The sequence below is a fragment of the Sphaeramia orbicularis genome, chromosome 3 (assembly GCF_902148855.1).
Source record: "Sphaeramia orbicularis chromosome 3, fSphaOr1.1, whole genome shotgun sequence".
NCBI lineage: Eukaryota > Metazoa > Chordata > Actinopteri > Kurtiformes > Apogonidae > Sphaeramia > Sphaeramia orbicularis.
In genome coordinates, this window is record NC_043959.1 from 59,391,478 (window position 1) to 59,413,358 (window position 21,881).

The 21,881-nt window shown below is 35.8% G+C and overlaps 1 protein-coding gene and 1 non-coding gene across 12 annotated transcripts in view; one reads left to right on the forward strand and one right to left on the reverse strand.

Annotated features, from left to right (window-relative positions):
* The window catches only part of LOC115411674 (serine/threonine-protein kinase BRSK2-like), a 152,444-nt gene that overhangs the window by 49,662 nt on the left and 80,901 nt on the right, over positions 1-21,881 (reverse strand). For all 11 annotated transcript variants that reach the window (XM_030123888.1, XM_030123921.1, XM_030123909.1 and 8 more), the window contains exons 4-8: positions 17,460-17,600; positions 15,371-15,487; positions 10,838-10,871; positions 8,915-8,983; positions 212-358 (exon numbers count right to left, since the gene is read on the reverse strand). In XM_030123888.1, the coding sequence (XP_029979748.1) occupies positions 212-358; positions 8,915-8,983; positions 10,838-10,871; positions 15,371-15,487; positions 17,460-17,600 (508 nt within the window). The remainder of the gene's footprint in view (positions 1-211; positions 359-8,914; positions 8,984-10,837; positions 10,872-15,370; positions 15,488-17,459; positions 17,601-21,881) is intronic.
* On the forward strand, positions 4,467-4,548 carry trnal-aag (transfer RNA leucine (anticodon AAG)). Its single transcript has one exon. It is a non-coding gene; the product is annotated as a tRNA-Leu (tRNA).

Here is a 21,881-nt window from a genome sequence, read left to right on the forward strand (position 1 = left end):
TCTTTGTTACTTCTTAATGTTTCTATTCTGAGCAGAAGGTTTTTTCTGCAGTGCCCAGTAGCTGCAGGGCTGGTCACTGTGTGATTGCGCTAAATTTACCATCAGATCTCCCTGAGGAAGCAGTAAGAACACAAAGCCAGCAGTAGTCTACAGGAGCAGGACTTGGCTCCTCCTGACCTGCTCACAGTGGAACAGATCTGAGCCGTCTCACCGTCAGCCTCTTGGTGGCGTCCACTTCGATCATTCCTCGCAGCAGGTTCTGGCAGTCTGGAGGGATGAAGTGTGGCATGTGGAAAACTCCCAGCTTCACCTTCTCCAACAGGTTCCTCAGGTTGTCGTCGTCGAACGGCAGAGCTCCCTGCACACATATGACAGGAGTGAAATATTATTTGAATTTAGATAGTTGAAGTCTGAAGTTTAATCACATATTAGACAGAAGTAGTTAATGTTTTAAGATAATTCCTTTATTTCACTAGATTTCTTTGCTTCACTAGTGACTGGTAAAGTTCTTAGCATAGTATTGGGTCGCATCTTGGTCACATACTAAACCGACTGTCAAGTTGTTCTGGTTTGTTTGATTGTTTTGTTTTTTTTTTTCTTGCCGTTTGCCCCAACTTGAAAAAAGGCGCAAACATTTGGAGGTGGTTTGGGCAACTGGACTTCACTCAAAAGATTCCCAGGACGACTTTACCTCTATTTTTTTTTCTTTTATTAAAGTTCAGAGGGACAGGTCCTTTGCGTGCACATACACTGAATGCCGTGATTGTCTTTGATCTTTAGGTGGAAAACCTTTAACAATAAACAACACAAAACACACAGCAATTAATTGATCAATGAGTACAAAATGCTATAAATACAAATTCACCATTATATAGAAAAACAGATATTTACATACAGATAAAATACAATACAAAAATTGTTTAATTTAAATTGATTAACAAGAAATATATAATATAATATATTTAACAAATCTGAATAAATAGAATAAGCAAAACAAAAAATCCAATTAATTACACTCAATTAACAATATTTAGACCCAACAAAGTCACGACTTTAACTATAATTAACTGACATAATTAGACAGCTGAAATCCTGTACCCAGGCAATTTATATTTAACATACATAATCATATTTAATATAAATCACAAATAACCTTACTGATTAACAAAACCCCCATCACTGCAGTTACAAACAGGCAGCTTTAAGTTTAACCCTTTAAACCCTGTTTGCGCTCTGGCGCGCTCACACACAACAGCACATTAATGTGAGACTATCATTATGATTAAATAATCACAGTTTTAGTGCAGCACATAAACCAAACATTTCATAAATAGTCTCATCGGCCGCCCCTCCACAGTTTCCAAACATCTGTTGCTCAGCAGTCTGAAGTTTACATAGGAGCCGCAGCGGCGTCTGCTCCGCCCTTTTATCAGTTGCTGCTGCTGTCTGATTGGAGACACCTGCAGCCTTTCAGCAGTGTGCATGATGACACAGCGCACAGCTGAACTCACTATGGTCCTGACTGAACTGAGGCCTCTGAATCTCACTTTTTTTTTTTCCCTTTTCTCCATGTTTTCCCACAGTGAATTAAAACCAGTTTGACTTTACACCGACAGATTTATGAACACAGAACTTTAGTTTTACCTTAGACACACTTTTAAATGCACATGCCCACATAGGATTTTTTTTTTTTTTTTTTCATTTTTTTATTTTATTTCGAACATGCAAAGAAAATAAAACAAAACAAAGCAAATTAAGACATAAACAAAATAACATTTAAATGGACAGAATCTATCTTCAAGCACATACAAGTCTGAATTTTGCATGGTTGAAAAGGAGTAGGAAGAAGTGTAAACTTATTTCATCCTACCCCTCAGTGCTTTTACACCTTTATCGTTAACTTTATACAACAGTCAGCCTATACTATTTCCCTAATTTTAGCATCGAACCACAACAATCCATAATGCAGTAACTGAATTATCCCCAACAGTCTGTTCATGTCAGTGCAGTCAGACAAACAGACTCAACAAATCAAACATTTTCTTCAATAATTCCAGCAGATTTATCAGTACAACATCATTCATAAACAAACAGGCCTCATTGTCATTATTAAATACTGGATCTCTCAAGAATCAATTCTTTATATCTTTTTTTAAACTGAATTATGTTTGATATTTGTTTTATCTCCACACACAATTTGTTCCACAGTTTGTGGATCGTAAACCACAGGAGATAAGATGTAAACACACTGGCAGTGCTTCCCAACCTTTTTTGGCTCATGACCCCCGTTTTAACATCACAAATTTGTGGCGACTCCAGACATTTAAAACGGAGACAATTTTTTTGCTAAAATTAATTTGTTTTGATCATGTAACAGTTTGCAATACTACGTTGCAAATAAATGTTAATTTTAGATGACATTTAGTCTGTCAGTGTCTTAAATGTCACTGCGTATTGGCTGGAAATTTAATGAAAGAAATATATAAACACCAGTCATAGAATAATCTTTAGGCATTGGAAGTGTGTATTATGTGCATATGTATGAGTGCCGCATTAACATAAAGTATCGGGGCTCCAGATTAGTTTTAATGTAGTTTACATTCAGCTTCCAAGAGACATTTCCTTACTTCAGTGTTTTTCAACCTTGGTTGCCTGAAATTTAAATGGGGCCACCTGAAATTTCTGGTAATCGATAAAAATTTAAATAAAAATTTACGAATAAAAAATATATGGTGAGTTGGCAGAGACAATCATAATTATCATTATTATTTATTATATTATTATTTATTATATTATTGTGGACAGAGGCAGTAAATCCAGGTGTAGATTACTGCACAAAGTGAGAATTTTATTTTCCTTGGTCAGGATATGTACAGTCAGTCCAGCTGTGATTTACAAGGAGGACAATTAATACTGAACAAACAAGAACTGAAACTATGAATTATGAAAGAGCTGCAGCATCTGAAACTGACCACAATGAACATTTGACACAGAAACAGAACCACAGTGCTTCAGCTTCAGCTTCAGTTTGTCATGTCTATTATGGATTATGATCGTCTCTGCCAACTCACCATATATTTTTTATTAGTAAGTTTTTATTTTCATTTTTATCAATTACTAGAAATTTCAGGTGGCCCCATTTAAATTTCAGGCAACCAAGGTTGAAAAACACTGAAGTAAGGGAATGTCTCTTGGAAGCTGAATGTAAACTACATTAAAACTAATCTAGAGCCTCGATACTTTATGTTAATGCGGCACTCATACACATGCACATAATACACACTTCCAGTGCCTAAAGATTTTTCTATGACTGGTGTTTATACATTTCTTTCATTAAATTTGCAGCCAATACGCAGTGACATTTAAGACACTGACAGTTTGTCTTTTTTTTTTCTTTTTTTTTTAATCAATTACTAGAAATTTCAGGCGACCCCATTTGAATTCCAGGTGACCCCACATGAGGTCCCGACTCCAAGGTTGAAAAACACTGGTATAGGGTTTTATATAGAGTTGAGGTATCACATCTGCTTGACTTTAGAGTCAGATCACACTAGTCCATTTTCTGTGACCCAATCCACCAAGCACAAGAGGGGTCAGCCCAGAGATTGAAGAACAGTTTACAAGGATTATTTCTTTTTTTTTTTTTTTTTTAAATCTTCTTTCTTATTTTTGTATTCTTGTACAAAAATACAAGGATTATAAAAGTGATGTGGATTGGAACGTCTGGATCCATTTCCTGCTGGGTGTGTGGATCCTCAGCTGAGTTATATTTTGTTTGTGGTCAGATCAAGTCAGAAATTAAATGTAGAAAAATGAGACCTGAAAGAATCCAGACTTAATCTTGGAGCTTCCAACAAAAGAACACATTAACAGGAGATATGACGTGAAGATGTCAGGAGTCCCAACAGCTTCAGTGTTCATCAGTAAACATTCTGCTGAATTAGATTATTTCAGACTGGATTTATTAAACAGGGTTTGACTCAGATTCACATTCAGAATACTTTATTAGACCCACAGGAAACTGTTGTGTCACAGTTTTTCCATGCAAGTAAGAAAGAAATTAGCAATATTACAAAAAAGTTTACACACACACACACCTGCATACAGCTGTTTCTATATGGTTTTAGTAGGTCAGAGTATGAGTGTGGCAGAACCATCAGGCAGTATAGATACATTTTCTTGCATTATTTCCAGTGCTGTGCCAGTTATTTTTCTTCAGATATGAACTGAGTGCATTTTTGTGTTTGACCCTTAAAAGATTAAAAGTAGCAGATGAAAGAGAATGTGAGCACAGACTCAATATAAAATCAATACGACAGCTTTTAAAACACTAGACCTGTGAACCTGAAACTCAGTTCCCTTTGAAAAAAAAGAGAAACTGCTGATTTTTCTCACACACCATGTCAGTATTAGACTTAAATGTCAGTTTACTGTCCAGTATATATACTATAGATGTTTAGTACATAGGTAGTGTGGCCGAGCGGTCTAAGGCGCTGGATTAAGGCTCCAGTCTCTTCGGGGGCGTGGGTTCGAATCCCACCACTGCCATGAACTTTTCCCTCAACTTCCTGAGGACTCTGCCCAAAGGATCAGTGAAGTTCTGTGTAATCTAATCTGTAAAACTACACTGCAGTCGGTCACTGGACTCTCAGAAGTCAATGCCGAAAATCGCTCCACATGTTCTAACAATTCAAACCCAGGAGATTCACTGTGACTGTATCATCAGTGACGTTCATGTGATGGTTGTAATGCAACAGTCAATAGTACAAATATGTTATGTAAAAATATGGACTAAAGTTCACATGACAAATGAAAGACAGAAGAACACATGGAAAAACACAAGAAGAAGCCATGAGGGCAAATATATTATACAGTGGCTTACTTATTTTCTGTTTTTATTCTCTGTTATTTATTGCCTGTAGCACTTTGAGATTTTTAGATAAAAATCTAAAGCGCATTACAAATAAATTTTTTATTATTATTGTTATGACCCTGGGTCATAATTTATCTGTTTGTGGTTATATGTATGTTTTCTGTATAGTGTGTGTCCTGTCCTGTAGGGGTGCTGTGCCTTTTTATGTGTTTGTTTTGCAGGAAGCTGATTGGTGGAGCGTGAATGCCCGGACCCTTTAAATGGCCCTGGATCCAGCCATTCGCTCTCTCTTGCCTCCTGCCAGCTTCCAACCGTGTGTTCCTGTGTGTGATCGTCAGTCGTGTGTTCGAGTGTGACTTTGTATTTGTGTACAGTTGTAAATAGTATTATTGTAATTTGGTCCTTTTTCTGGTAGGGGAGGTCGGCCTTTTTTTTTGTTTCACCTTTTCTCCTGTTTTTGGTTAGGGAGTTTAGGTTAGTTTTTCTGTATTTTATTTCTTGCATTTATTTTGGAGTAAATAATTTAGTTTGAACTCTGAAGAAGATATTTTGTTTGTTGTTTTAGCCGCGCCCTCCTCCAACCCTGCTTTAGTTGCTAAAAAAATAAATATTGTGAACTTTAGTTTGTGACTGACGACTGTGCTTGGGAGCTGGGAGGGGACAAAGTAGAGCATATTATGTTCACCCTGGTAAACCCCTAGGCCGGGGCGGAACAAAAGTTGTGTGTTTTTGGACAGCGTTCACTTTTGATCTGAATGATTATCAACGATTAAAGTTAGACTGTGTGTTTGCAGGTAAAAATGAAGTCTTATACTCTGCACATAAACTTGAACAGAATCTCTAAAACCTACTCTATTGAAGCTCTAAATGTCGTCTGAAATGAAGTCATGGGTTAAACCAAGTATGGGGGTGTACGTCCTTGGATGAACATGATTAATGATAAATGCTGTTAGATTTTTCTTACGATAGACGTGGAGGGTTCTGCAGTTCATTAATATGACTGTGTCAGTGCGTAGCTCTGCAGCAGTGAGCGCGCTCAGTGACGAGATGACTGATGTGGTCACATGGAGCAGCCAGATGGCCTCTGACAGCAGAGGAGACATTTACCCACACATGATGAGTGTGTGACACAAACAAACACACTCATCACTGTCAGGTTATTAAGACACTGTGTGAACAGACGTCATTATTGTTTGTGTGTCTGCTAAGCTCCTGTGATTCCCAACATGGAGAACTAAGCTACTGGAAAAACAACATATTTGATGGATGAACAGTACATGTTTAAATGGGTTTACACAAACAGTGGTTTAGATGTTTTAAACATCGTTATTTACCACTGTTCCAACACCTAAACACTTCGCCTGTGTGTGACGGCCACCTCACTCTACTCTGCTCTTTTCTATTTTACTGAAATACGAATCGTGAAGCTACACAATGTCATGCAGTATAGTATATAGTCATTAGGGCTGTGTATTGGCAAGAATCTGGTGATACAATACAAATCACAACACTAGAATCACAATACAATATATCACGATATATCATGATATTGTTAAAAAGGCAAATTTTTGTTTGTTTCTTTTTTTTAAACAATTATTTCCTTGAAGAATTGAATTACACCCAAAATATGTCATTTAAAAAAAACAATCTGTCAGGGACGGAATATTTTCGGTTAACATGACCTATGGGTGTGGTATGGTATGGTATGGTATGGTATGGTATGGTATGGTATGGTATGGTATGGTATGGTATGGTATGGTATGGTATGGGACAAAATCACAGGAGAGAGGTTCAGGAGCTGTGGGCTGCACTTCACTGCCTCAGGTCATTTTGTATCAACAAAATGACAAAACATGTTTTAATTCTTGACAGTATCTAAGCAGTGCAGTGGTGGAGTTTAGTTCCCAGGTGACTGGTAGGTAGACTGGTAGACTGGTGACCTGGGACACACAGGTTCTGTTCCAAAAGTAGGTCACAGACTCTTCCTGGGTGGGTCATGATGTTACTCTACTCAATATTTTATTCGATGTTGGACTAATTTTGACAGATGTACAAGCTGTTTGAAAAGTGACAGCTTCACAGTGAGGTGGTACAAAGATGACCTGCAGTATGTTAAATATATATTCACAAACTTTGACAATAAGAAAAGATTTGCTCTGTCAAAACTGAAATCTAATGTGACCAAAACAGTTTCTACAAATCACTCTTTACTGACTGTAAGTCTGGTTATGATGAAGCTGCAGAAACATTTTACTGTCAGACGTGCAGTCCTCACATTTACATATTTTAGATCCTTTTGGGTTTCTGTAAATTGGCTTAGTCTGGTTTTGACCAACTCTATATATAAAGTGTCATGAGATAACTTTTTTGTTGTGATCTGGCGCTATATAAATAAAATTTGATTGATTGAGTGATTTGATTGGTTTTCCCCTGTAAGTCGCTTTGGAAAAAAGCGTCTGCCGAATGCATAAACATAAACATATTTTCATATTCTGATACTTCAACAGTTTTTGAATAAACTATGACTTTCTTGACTTAAAATTGTCTTTTACACTGACAAATATACAGTACTATGCAGAAGTCTTAGTCCAACATTAGGTTCGTTGGTTTAGTTAAGTTCTAACCTCCACACATTTGTCAGTCTCTGTGTTAAAATCCAGTCTGGATGTATGTGAAGTATGTTCAGCAGTAAAAACAAATGTTTCAAGGATAAAAACAGATTCTACAAACTAATTCTAGTAAGACCCCCCCTTTGCACTTAACATGTCTTTAGCCCTTTTGTTCAGATAATATGACATTTATTGCATTAATTTTCTGATATTTTATACCAGGTTTCATTTAACACGTCAGATGTTTTTAACTGTTTGTGCTGCTTCTTGTCATGGGGTCAGAGGTCAAATTAAAAAGTGACTTTAACCTTTAAAACACATTTAGTTCAGTTTTTGTGTGTCTTTTAAGGCCATGCATATATAAACTCTACCTTCAAAAACAACATGCTTAGAGGTAGACTTCTGAACAGTATTGTATGTAGGGATGTAACGATATGAATATTTCATATCACGGTTATTATGACCAAAATTATCACGGTTATCATTATTATCGTGGTATTGTTGAAACTGTGCTCAAAATGTTCAAAAAGTACTGATACACACACTGAAATAATTGAACCACGTTGTATTTTGAAAAAAACAACAACAAAAAAACCAAATGAAAAATTGGCACAATGTCCCTTCTGTTGCAGAAACATTCAAGTATTAACCCTTAGTGGTCTGAGTCTATTTTGTCTGTTTTTCAGTCCTTTAGATTTTTCCTTTATATACTATATAAACAAATGTTTACTATACCCGTGTTCGGTATCTTTTTTTTCAGCACAACTTCATCTATCTCATCTGCCTATTATTTTTTCCCTTTAACTTACTATATCAACACAAAAGGACAAAAAACACACAAAATATATATAAAATCCGATTCGAAAAATGTATATCATTTATTGCGTAAATAACACACAGATGCTTAACGAGCCTTTTCAAAGACTTTAAAAGTGAATATTGGTTCCAAATATTAGGTATATACAATTAGAATTGCAAACAATTAAAACTATACTCAAATATTCGACATAAAAGTAGATCTTTACATAGGTGTTTTCACCAGAAAAGTGCGGTAATCAAACACAGTTATCATGATAATTAGAATTTAAACGGTAATACTAACCCTTGGCAATTTTGCCGCAGTTTATTGTTAGACTGGTAATCGTTACATCCCTAATTGTATGTGTAAATGATGACCTGATTCAGACAGGATAAAAAAGAAAACACAACTGCAAGGGGGCGGGACTTTCACTCTGTTGATAATATTGGTATGAATGGCAGCTACGACAACCAAACACTGTCCAGTACTATGTAAATACATCAAATAATGTTGTTTTGTAGGAGGAAGTGGTCTATGTCTTATCCATTTCATTAATTTTCTGTTTCTCTCTACATTCAGTGCATGGTTTGGAGCAGGAAGAGGCTGCACAGTTCTGATTCTGCAGTCACTCACCACTAAAAGTGCAAACAGGATGACTCCACAGCTCCACGCATCAGCTTTCCTCCCATCGTACTTCTCACCCTGAAAGAGACAGACGTACAGGCATGAGCTGGTGGCTCTTATCAAACTCCTCTTCTATGGCGTCACAGACAAGCGCAGTTAAACGCTAACACATCCATACGCAATAAATGTTCAGATTTTTTCCATTTGTCGCCATGTATAATGTATAAATACTGGGGGTTTTATGAGCATATTTTATATTTTATTGCACTTTTTAAATATTCATTTCTATCTAGATCTACTATGTGTTAAGATGTCATGTGTTTTTACATTTTTACCTCCGCCAAGGAGGTTATGTTTTTGCCGGCGTTGGTTTGTCTGTTTGTCTGTCTGTCCGTGTGCACGATAGCTCAAAAAGTTATGGATGGATTTTCATGAAAATTTCAGGAAATGTTGATACTGGCACAAGGAACAAATTATTAAATTTTGGTGGTGATCGGAGGGAGGGAGGGGCACTGATCTGCCTTGGTAGAGGTCTGTGCTCTCCGAGTGCTTTTCTAGTTATCACTAAAGTTGTTCATTTTTCGTGGTTTTATTTAACGTACAGCCATTCGAGACACATTTTGAGCTATAAATTGGTATAGATCAGGGGTTCCCAAAGTGGGATACACATACCCCCAGAGGGTACTTGAAAATTTTTTGGAAAAATGCATTAAATAAGTCATCATGTACCGAATATAGAATAAATAATCAGAGTTAATGCTGAAATCTAAAACACAATAAAAACACTCTTATAATAGTTTTATTGTCAATCATCTTTTTAAAGCTTTGGTAACATTTTAAGAACATTTCTATTTTATATTATTCAAAATGAGTTTATTTGAGTAGCTAAGTAAATATTTTGTGTAGCTGAAAGGTTCATTTGTTAATTAATGACCAATTTATTTATTTAGTTTGGTTATTTTTTGTATATTACAGTTAAATATATGTTGTTCATTTGCAAAGTTTTGAAAATATAAACGCATTTGGCACAGGAACAAATTTTGCCTAATATTTGTCAATCAAAAATGCTGAAGTGACAGTTGGGGGTACTTAGTTAAAAAAGTATATTTCAGGGGGTACTCCACTGTAAAAAGTTTGACAACCACTGGTATAGATGAACTGATAGTGTTCTAAGCTATTTTTTACATAAACAAAAAGAGACGTTTAATAATGCATCTGCTCAGTTTTTGATGTGAACGTTTACCAGACCTGTGTCTTCATGTACAAATATGGTCACTTAACTCATATTCTTCCAAAAGTTTTTCACAATTTCTTTATGTTGTCTTCTGTTATTCACAACTTTCCGACACGATTTTCAAGCGAATTTGATCTTCCGTACTGCCGAACTTCAGTCCGTCAGTATTCTCTGAAATATGGTGGACCAAATCTGTGGAATAATCTAAGACCTGAACTTCAATCAACATCTACTTCATCATTGTTTAAAAAGCATCTGAAAAGGACTTTAATTCATGAAAAAATGTAAGGCTGTGGATCACTTGATTTGTATTTGATGATTTGTAATGTGGATTAAATTTTTATTGTTTTTACTTTAGTTTATTATTTCAGTTATATTGTTTTTTTTTTTTGTTTTTTTTTTTGGTGTATTGTTCATGTATTCATATAAGCCTTCTTTTTGGCTTCTAACCTCTCCTGCACAATTTTGTTACTTGTTTGAATGTTGTTTTTTTTCTATTGCTGTTTTTATTTTGTGCAAATAAATTAAATTAAATAAACATGAGCCATTGTTTAGAAAAGACAGCCTCCTTGTTTCTTTCCTTTTGTGACATTTTCAGCGAATAGCCTGGATGTGCTTCAAATAAAGAATGAACAGAGATGACAGCAGTGATGTCACAGCCTTTTTGCTCTTACTGTATGAACGAAAGCAGCACTTACCCTGATCACCTCTGGGCAGGCGTAATGCGGAGATCTGTGGAAGGCACACACAGGAAGTTAGCGCACATCAGGGCACAACACACCAGTACATTACAACACACAACACACACACACAGAGGAAAAGAGCCAGCAGCCAAACCAACCACTTTACCTAAAATCCATTCAAAAAAACTTTATTTCCCGCAGTGGATTATTTGAGCTAAGTAAGCGTTATGTAACACCAAGCGGCCTAAATTCAGACTCCTGTAGCAACGATTCATCCTGTTGGGTAACACATGACAACATCCAGTGCTCTGACACGCTGTTCACATCCACAAAGCACAGGGGACAAAGAGCTACATGTCATCTATAGACACCACGCTTCTCTTTATGTACCAGACCTTTTCCATTCACATCTACTCAGTTTACAGAGTCTGTCTTTGAACATTTCTTACGTAACATAATATCTCCTACCCCTAAAAGTGAGCAATGTATTTGTTTGCATTTGGTTCTGTAGAGACCTGCTGTGTGACTGGATGCACAGATGGATCAGTATGAGAGCGAACAACTAAAGCATCCATAATTTAATTCATTTCACATAATTTAATTTCCTTGACCATTCACAACTATTTACATAAATGAACACAAGTGCAAAATCAAACAGACATCATGTTTATTCTTCAACTGTTTGTTCTATACATATGTGATTCAGTAAAACTATTCTTGTATTTTATTCTTTTATTTGGGTTTTTCCCCCGTCATTTGCTTTGGAAAAAAGCATCTGCCAAATGCATAAATGTAAATAAATGTAAAACTACTAACCATTAACCCTTTCATGCATGAATTATGAGAACCTTAATCAAGATTTTTTTTCCTAAGTGTTTTTATTCCTCTTTAAGCATGAAAAAAACAATGTGTTGGAAATTTTTTATGAACCTGTTTTTTATGGAGTTACAAAAATGTCCACTCAGTTGGACACCATGTGTTTATTTTTTGAAGAAAAGAAACATGTATTTAAAATGCAATATCAGAAAGTGATATACTGTGTGAAAACGATGAAATATTATTTTAATGCAGCTAATCTGATGTTTTCTCACATTTTAGCATACTTTGAAACTAGTTATTACTCACTTCATGGAGATAATGTGAAAAACAACTTTTTGTTTCAGAAAACTGTTAATTACAGTCTAATAACTAGCAATTGATTTACTCTCAAACATTTTACTGCAGATCAGGTTTATCAAGAACAGCAAAGTTGTCTGATATGCAAATACAACAACAAAACCCATGAATATACAAGAGAACAGCTGTAGAATAACTGTCCACTGTAGTGACCACAATCCATGAAAGGGTTAAAGTGTTTTTTGAGGACTGTAATAATATAGATTCCAAATGATGTAAAAATTCAATGATTTTAGTCAAATATTGTCTACATTAAACTACTGAAGTACCTAAATCTCCTCAAACTTAAGGAAAACCCTGAAGCTGACTCCAGTTTAAATTTTTTCTTCAATGCCTAAATGTATTATACTCTTATTTTAAGAATTTCATTACAGACAAAACTCTGTAATAACTAAGATTTCAGTTCGTCAAACAATTGAAAAATAATTTGTTAATCACCCAGACAAATCTGAGTGCTAAAAAATTGCCAAGTACATGAGAATATAAGCAGTAGCTGTTCTCTGTTCTCAAATGTTAAGGATTTGTCCTCTGAAAGAGAAGAAGCAGATGGTTCAGCTGCAAATAATGATTATTTTCCTTGTCCATTATTCTGTCGATAACTTCTTCAAATCAAAATCATGAAAGTGATTCTCAAAGCCATGGCGTCGTCCTCACGTGTGGTTAAAACCCAAACATATTGAGGTTCTTGTCACAGAGGAGGAGGAGGATGCCAAATATTCACATTTAAGAAGCTGGAATCACAGAATTTCAACCTTTTTGTATTAAAAAATTAGTCAAATGTTTATCAATTAGTGTTAACTTGTCAATAAAACAATAAATCGTTGCATCTCTAGCAGACAGAAGTACTGGCAGAAGCTAACCTTAGAAGGCCCATCTGTCAGACAGACACTTCTGATAAATGAAACCGTTTGGATCTCATCATCAAACACTTCATTATCATTTATCTAATTACCATTTATTTTCATGATAACCTTTTTACATTAATTATTTTCAAAACAGGGTTGTTACTAGTTTTAATACATGTGAGGGTAATTATCGATGATTTTTATTTCCATCATTGCACAGCCCCCTTCATTAAGAGTGATTAAAACATATATATTAAAAAAAAACAATGAAAGACAGAATTTTTGGTTTTGTGGCTCATTCTGAAATCTGATGAGCACTGCAGCAAAGTTTATGTTCATTGTTGTCATTTTAAAAATCATTTGTAAAGTGAAAGTGGCCGTAATATTATTTTATAAGACGTTCAGACTTTGACTGCATTTCATTTTTGAAGCAATAAAGAAGTGTCAAATACTACCTCTACTTTCAAAAGAATCTGTTTTTCACAATTAAAGAATGTGTGTCCTTTTGCCACTCCTGTGTTACATGAGGTAAAATAACAGCTTTTGTCAACAGAGTCCAGTGGCTTCGACGAGAAATGTGTAACAGGCTTAAGTTTCATCAGAACAGCCCATAATAGCATGAACTATAGTCGAAAGTACGGTGAAGATACTCTATATACAGCATTACCTTTGATTTTGAAGTGATTTAAGAAGCTTTTGTTCACAGCGTTAGGTTTTGTTTCTTAGCTTCTGTGTCAGTACTTCAGTCTGCTTCAAAGAGACATGCTGATGTACATGAAAGACATTAAATTTGTGGCGATGCTCAGGTTTATGAAAAAATTTGTGGATGTATTTATGGACAGGGATATTATCTTTGAAAAGTGTCACATTGTATCTGAAAACAGTTTTCATTTATTGCATTATTTGAAAGGGACAGTGCTCAATGATCTACAGAAACACAAAACTCTGTAAAAGTTTAATAAACAGGAATCATTTTCATCTTGTCCCTCAATAATATACAAATACGTTTCTGTGTTCAGATGTAACTGAGTTACAGAGGTGTCAGAAGTATTCACACTCATTCCTCTGGTAGAAGTGTAGACACTAGGGTTTAACCTGTTTAACCCTGACCATATTTTCAGGGGAAAAACACCTAAAAAGACATACCCAAAGTAAATGAAGAATTACTTATAATACTTATAATAATAAGGTTCATATGGATGTTCTTGGTGTTTATGGACATTTACAGACCTCACAGAATCTATTCCCATTGTCTAAAATATTGTATCTATTACTATGCCTGAGTAAACTGTAACAAACTAAAAGAGAAATTAGAATTTTTTTTATCCTCGCCTGTTTTTTTTCAGCTGGATTGACGATGATATGCATAAATTAATTGTTCGTGTCGGACATTTTTAATAGCGTATATTTCACCCCACAAAGATTAAAAATCATGTTTGAACATTAAAGTTTGCACTAAAATACACTTTTGATGTACTTTTATTAACATTAGGGTCTAAACTTTGAGCAAAAGTTGAAAAAAACATTCATTGTCCTGATTTATTATATTTTTTATAGTAGATGAATATTAATATAATTTTTTCGGCCTGCGGGTGGGCTGATAGGGCAGAACTTCTGTAGAAATTGAAGTATCAACTCAAGCTTTTTACTCAAGTAAAAGTGTAAAAGTACTGGTTTCAAAACTACTTAAAGTATAAATGTAAATGTAAGGGGAAAAATGCCATTAGGACAAAAGTTTAGGGGGTTCCACAGGGGCCTTTAGTGCACTACCCACCTCCTCAAAACATTTTTCTAAAGGCCATGATGACTATAATGTTATATTAAAATATTAATGTTGAAACATTTGGGATGCACTAGTCTACCTGTTTGAGCTGCATATATGCCCATTGAAAATTAATGCATTTTAGTTCAGTGCAAATGTATTAAAGAACCATATATGTGTCTTACTGAGCATTAACATGTGTTTGATGGAGTGGAAGATATAAGGACTAGTTGAATATAAGTATTGGGATGGTGCAAAAAGTCAGGTGTGATGGATCGTGTACAAACCAATAGGGTGTTGGAATGGTATATGTTTATACTTCTCATCCAACCACAGTCAAATTCACTCTATCTGGATGGCACCATTTATCTGGATAGTTTTTTTTTTTTTTAATTTGTACGATGACAAGCCGGAATGAAAACAAGTCGAAATGAAATAGGAGTAAAGAGGCTATTTTTAAATGTAAGGAGTAAAAGTAAAAAGTTGGATGAAAAATAATTACTCCAGTAAAGTACAGATGACCAAAATTTCTACTTAAATTAGGTAACAAAGTATTTGTACTTAGTTACTTGACACTTCTGCTGAGTTATAACTGAGACAAAGGAAAGTGGAAACTGCATCAAGTATTTTCAGATTCAGTAGTTCCGATAGTCACTCAGGTTGAATCAAAAAGGACAAATGGAACAAAAGATTGTCATTATCATCACAACCACAGGGAACGACAGATATTAAACTAATGAAGCACAGACGGACTGGTGGACTTACCCACAGCTGGTCTCCAGCAGACTGTCCCCGACCTGCAGAGACGCCATGCCAAAGTCTGCTATCCTGATGTTGTTCTTCTCGTCTAACAACAAGTTCTCTGGCTTCAGATCTCTGTGACTGCAGGACGATATGACAGAAGACATATGATGTTTTCTGACAGCTGAGGTTCATAAAGTCACATTCACCTCTGACTGACACAGGAAGTAAAAGGTCAGTGATACAGATGCATCGGCCGAGCGTCACTATCAGCCCGGCTGACTCAGCTGCCGGCACATTTCATCATTTCACCGATGGCAGCGGCTGATGTTTATCTGTTGTGGTATATTAAAGTGTGTTTATACGCTGGAAGACCTGAAAGCATTTTATTTTCTCACTTCACTATTTTTTTTTATATATATAGTGAATATTTTCTGTAATTCCTTGGTATTAGAGAAAAGAAATAACACCGGTATCAGCATGAGCTGGATTGGATAAACTATTAAACCATGCATTTGCATCTCAATAAAATATCAAAAGGATATCATCAGACTGGAGCTCCAGAGATGAGATGCATTAAGTAATTGGATGCCATTTTGATGATGGATCATACAAAAGTTTTCGAGCAAACCTGATCCGGTAACAGATCAACATTTCACTCCAGGAAAATGAATTCAAAAGATCAAAGCTGGAGTCATGCAGAAAAATCAAATGCAGAGGCAGGTCTTTTTAAAGAGCCCTTGACTGACAATCACCCTGTGGAGGAGCTCATGACGATAACAGGGAGAAAAAAAAAAGGAAAAAAAAAGAAACTGTGACGTCGGCCCTGGCAACAGCTGATGAGGAGGGAGAATGGAGCGAGAAAACAGTCTGGAGCTGCTGTGTTCATCCAAATAACAGAAGTCCTGCCTCTGAGAACCACACAAGCATTTTTAATTCTTCATAGAACTCTTGTTTTCTTGTATTTTACACATTATTTCGATAATATAATATAATATAATATAATATAATATAATATAATATAATACATAGAGTAGTCAATGGCAAGATAGATTTTTTTTATTCAGTTTGAATCATACCATCATTTACGCATTTGCCACCAAAAAAAGCCATTTTTCAAGTTAAAAAAAGAAAGAAGTACAAAAGTAAGTATGAGATTATGCTATGAAAATGTATCTTTAGAAAAACGTAGAACTTATCTCATCCTAATTTTTGTCCATCCGAACTTTCATCCTCTGCAGCTTCAACATGACCAAATGTGCAGTCATTTTCATGTCTTTTACATCTTTATCATTCATTCTTAAAGAACAAGGAGGAATGTGTTGATGTGACGACCGTTTTAGTGTTGATGACATGTATCATGTGAGATGAGAGACGCAGTCTACTGAGTTGTGTCATTGTTCTCTACAGTTTTTATGACAAACAACTTCCTTAACTTGCAAAATTATCTTTTAAATGGACAAATATTGTATGACTGTTACTGTTACTACTATTACGACTACTGTACAGACTTTTTGATGTAAGGTTCTATGGGGCACACTAGAACAGGGTGGGACCTCTCTGGATGTCTGTAACCTATCTGCTGGACTAAAAAGCAGCAGGCCCAGGGTGAAACCTTGGGGAACGCCAATTATGATGTTTAAATGTGACAAGTTTTCTTGGTCAGCTTTTACAATCCTGCTTTTTAGTTTAGAAAAAAAAAAATCACTTAATCATCAAATAAATCAGCGTTTTAAAAATTAAAACCTCCACCATTAAATAATCTGAATTTGATACTGGTTATTTAAATAACGTATTTATTTGGATATTCTAAAATAGGGCTATTTCTGAACTTTCTGAATAAGATGAGTAGGTCTACCAATACTATGCAGGTTTTTGGAGAATTCAGTATGAACAGTTTTTTTTTTTTTTTTTTTTAGCAGTTTTTCAGGCCTGACCAGAGCTGTATGGCTAAATAAAAAGTCCACATTTCAGAGTGGAAGGAGAAACACTACTAGTTTATGACTGTAATCAAGTACTTTTAGGATATCAATAAGTTTTTGTGTTTTGAGACCTGATGTTTCAAGAGATGGTGCTGAAGCTTTAGAACATGGAGAACACAGAAGTAACCTACCATATGGAGTGGCTGTGGCAGAAGTCCAGAGCAGAGATGATCTGTCTGAAGAACTTTCTGGCCTCTTTGGGTGTTAACCGGCCTTTCTTCACCAGGTAGTCGAACAGCTCACCACCCGACACATGTTCCAACACCAGGTACCTGCAAAGGACAGACGGCTGACAGGTGAGACCTTTATCTACTGTTTTACTCTTTGGTATTACTACAAAATAAATACTAGTACCTTGGCTGTTACACTGGTTCCTGAATGATACTGTTTTCAAAAACTACAGTTAGAAAATCAATTTTAACTAAATGACTGTGGAAGTCTGTTTTTTTTTCTTCAGGTCTTTCGCATTTTTAAAAGCAGTTCATTGACATGAAACATAAAATGCATTTCTGACATTCATAGTCTGGTTTGACAGTTTAATTTCACTGCATTGTACATTTACTGGACAAGTCAGTAAATTTGCACAAACCTGCAGGATTCTGAGTAACATGTTTTTCTCTGTCTCAGAGGATATAAAAAATTACTGTAACAAGACAATAGTCAAAAGACAGCATGTGCAATTACTCTAATTTTTGTTGAAGTGAAGGTGTAAAACACTGTTAGAGATTGTTTATCTTATGAAGAGTAAAAATTTAGGATCATTATAAAACTGTCAAAACTGTGTGCTTTCCTTTCCACTCATACCAGAGACTTTTTTTTCTTCCACTAAAAGGAGTTTTTCCTTTATACACTGCTTGCTCTTGAGGCATTTATTGGGTTTTTCTCTGTATATTATTGTAAGGTCTTGACCTTAATTTGTAAAGTGTCTTGAGGTACTTGCGTACTGTGGATCGGTGTTATACAAATAAAACTAAATTGAATTGTCAGGACAAATTAGACTGTCTAAGGAATTAATTATAAACAACCTGTTTGGGTAGCATTAAGTAAAATAAAAAATAATAACCAGCACTAGTAGATCTCGGTACGTTTGAGCACATTTATGTGTTGGTGTTAAGGTGTTGAAATTTGGTAGTAAGTAGCGGTACCCAGACCTATTTTAGAGAAAACCCTTTTTCCTTCCTGTGACGAAATTGGTTTTCCACACATTCGCACAGCATTTAAATCACAACATGGCACCAATAAACAGATCAGGCAGCCCCGGAGCAGCTGGGCGTCCTGTGTGTGTTACATGCTTAAAATGTACTGGCTTGAGGAACAAATGACAAAGTGGATCTGTTTGTCATGACTGGTGTGTGGAAACAAGTGAAGATGAAAGAAGGTGCCAGTTTTCACATAGTATTACTTTCTCAGATCCAACATTCAGTCCCAACGTAAATACACAGATTTATTTTCTCCTTTATTTAAGCAACACCAAGTGATGAGGAAACTTATGTAGAATAATATACAATATTTACATTGAATCACCATAATGTGAGGGAAAGGAGGGGGTTAGGATATATGGCATGTAATGTAAAAAGGAAAAAATATGTGTGACTGACCAGGTAGTATATATCCATGTCCTGTCTTTGGCTGTGTAAATGTTTTGTGTGTGGTGAAGTGTGTAAGCTGTGTATGTGGTGTGAATGTTGTGATGTGGGCTTCTCAAAAAAAGTCAGAAACATGACCAAAGATAATCATTAGGTAACTGAAAGTAAGTGAGGAAGAGAAAGGAAAAAAAGGAGGAAAATGGGGGGGGTAATAAAAATGAATAAGTAAATAAATAAATGATAATAACAAAATGAGTTTCCAAGTACAATTTATCTAAATATGCCATCAGTGTTACAGCCATTGCCCCTTCTGCCTCACCTTGGCATCACAGCACTGTTGCCACTGTTTTTTTAAAAATATAGTTTGTTTTTTTTTATTATTTTTTATAAATAAACACATTTAGCTATTTGGTAACTTAAGCCCTTGTAATTTCCTGTAGTCTCTGAAACTAACTTGCTACACATCAGATGATAGAGAAAACCCAACCCCTTGGAGTGAAAACACAGATAAAGGTTTGAACATTCAAGGACAGCTATTTGTACCAGAAGTACATTCTTATTTGTGTGTTAGTGCTTTTAAGGTCGATCCACGGGTCCCATTTCAGCGTATGGTCGTACACAATGCCAAGACATCTGTAATTCAAAGCAGGCTGTATTAACTCCTCATCGACGCAGGTAGAGTCAGAGGATTACACCTCCTTAAATCGATGGACATTTCCTTTTAGTGGTGTTTAGGAGGTTTTAGTCAAAGAAAAGCAAAAGCTCTCGTGCATCGGAACCAAATCCTGCATTCATTTATTTAGTGAGAAGAAAATGTCTCTTCAAAGTGATACATCTGTGTTCCATCCATCAGGGTGTGAAGCAAAAGCGTTTGATGAGCTTTATGTTCAGTCATTTATCAGCACAAGTCGGTACAGCAGTAAGCAGCCCCAAAGAGAGGCTGCAGATTTTACTGGTGATGATCCAGGACTAAAATCTGCATGGGTCAGCAGAACGGATTTTGCTCATTATGAGTTAGAAAATATGGATTTAGGATAATGACTGTCAGAAAATAGGGAAGTCTGTGGGAAACATATTCGGTCTGTCCTTGAGTGCACTTGGGCGTAAATAGAATTTTTGCCATTTTCCACAACTTTTTTTACTTTTTTAATTTTGCCTCACAACAACACAAAACCAGCGCACACATCATGAACGTCTGTGAAAAGTTGTCAGTGGAATTCTGCAGCACAGATTCCGTGTGCATCTGTCTGGAACCGATATTAGCACAGACCTTTATTCATTGGATTTGTTGCTAATTTGCACCTGTAGGCCCACAGGTGTTAAATAGATATGTCCTTTAAATTTTCTTGCGAATAAAAGAGGTTTTAATTAAATCATAAATTTCAGTCTGACATGCTGAAGTTCCCACAGATGTGGAGTGTAAACCCCAGTGTTGGTTTGCTGGTTTCTAATCTGTTCTCATTTATCTCCTGGACGTCTCTGATCCTCTCTGTGTGGAGACCTGAGTCTCCTGCAGCTCCTTGTTCCCCTGCCGTCTGATTTATGAGCAGATTACCGGCTCTGCTCGAGCGTTAACCTGTCACAGCTTCTTACATTGCAAACGTGTTCTGGATGATTTGTGACTGTGAAGCTGTTTGCAGTCATGATGAGCATCCGTCGCCGTCCGCGCAACATTAGGGAAACAAATTCCTGCTCCATGTGACAGCGGTGCCTTTATCAATTATTGAACATCGCATTAAGCTGTGTCGCCACAGCAATTCGGCTGCACGCAGCTGATTAATGAACACAGTAAAACATGGATTTACATTAAAGCTGCACAGTCACAGAGGAACATTCAAACATTTCATGCAACAATAAAATCACAGGGGGATGCTTAAATAGAAGTTAAACTGCCCGGCAGAAGAATTATTCTGCTTTTATTTCATATTTCTTTATGTTTGTCAACCCATAAGGCTGCTCCAAGACATTTTTCGTCTACTTGTTTTTTCGGCAGAAGTAATAAAAAATCTAACCACTAGATAGTAAAGTATGGATTTACATTAGAGCTGCAGAGTCGCATTCAAACATTACTGGCAATAAAAACATCACAGGACGCTTAAATAAACATTAACATGCTCTGCTGGAGAATTATTTGCCTTTACTTGATATTTCTTTATTGTTTGTCAGCCTTTAGAGCTGTTGTCAGTTTTTTTTTGTCCAGTTACTTTAAGTAGAAAGAATAAAGAAATCTTAGATATATGCACTGGACCTGAGGGGCAAAATTCATTATGAAACAAATCAACAAGTCAATTTTTTCTGTATGTAATCAAGACTTATCCATGATAAAAGGTTCAACCCTGTCTTCAGAAACACTATGGGACAAACTTTTAAGAGGACGGTGGTTGTTATTATTCTGTTGTAAATCATACAATATGTCATTTATTGTCATTTTGAACAGATTTTGTTTCTATGAATGTTCATGTGAACGCTCTTTCATCATATTGCATTGTATGTGTGAGAGTAACCTACTGCATATTGCACTATTATTTAGAATACAAACAGTCATCTCATTCTGTTATCATTACATGGTTCACTGGAAACAAGTCGAGCAGTCTGATCTGTTATTTTACACAAAACCGATAGAAGATGGAATTTTCTTGTTCTCTGTTCTTGCAGCAGAGGCAGTGTGATGTGAAGGCAGGATGTTCTGTCATATAAAACTCGTTAGATAAATCTCAGTGTGCATTTATGTCTCTGGCTGCAACAGGTGGTGTTCTTGTACCGTATCATGTTATAGTATTTTACTGTTTTATCCATCCATCCATTCACTGAGTAGAATAGAATAAAATTCAATGATGTATGTGCTTGCATTATCTTCTCTGTTCTTCACTGCAAATTTCAAAGAAAGGGTTCTGGGCAGTGCGACTAGTCTTTGCTGCGGCCTGACGTCCCTAACATCAAACTACAATTTCGTTTGCTGTACTGTAC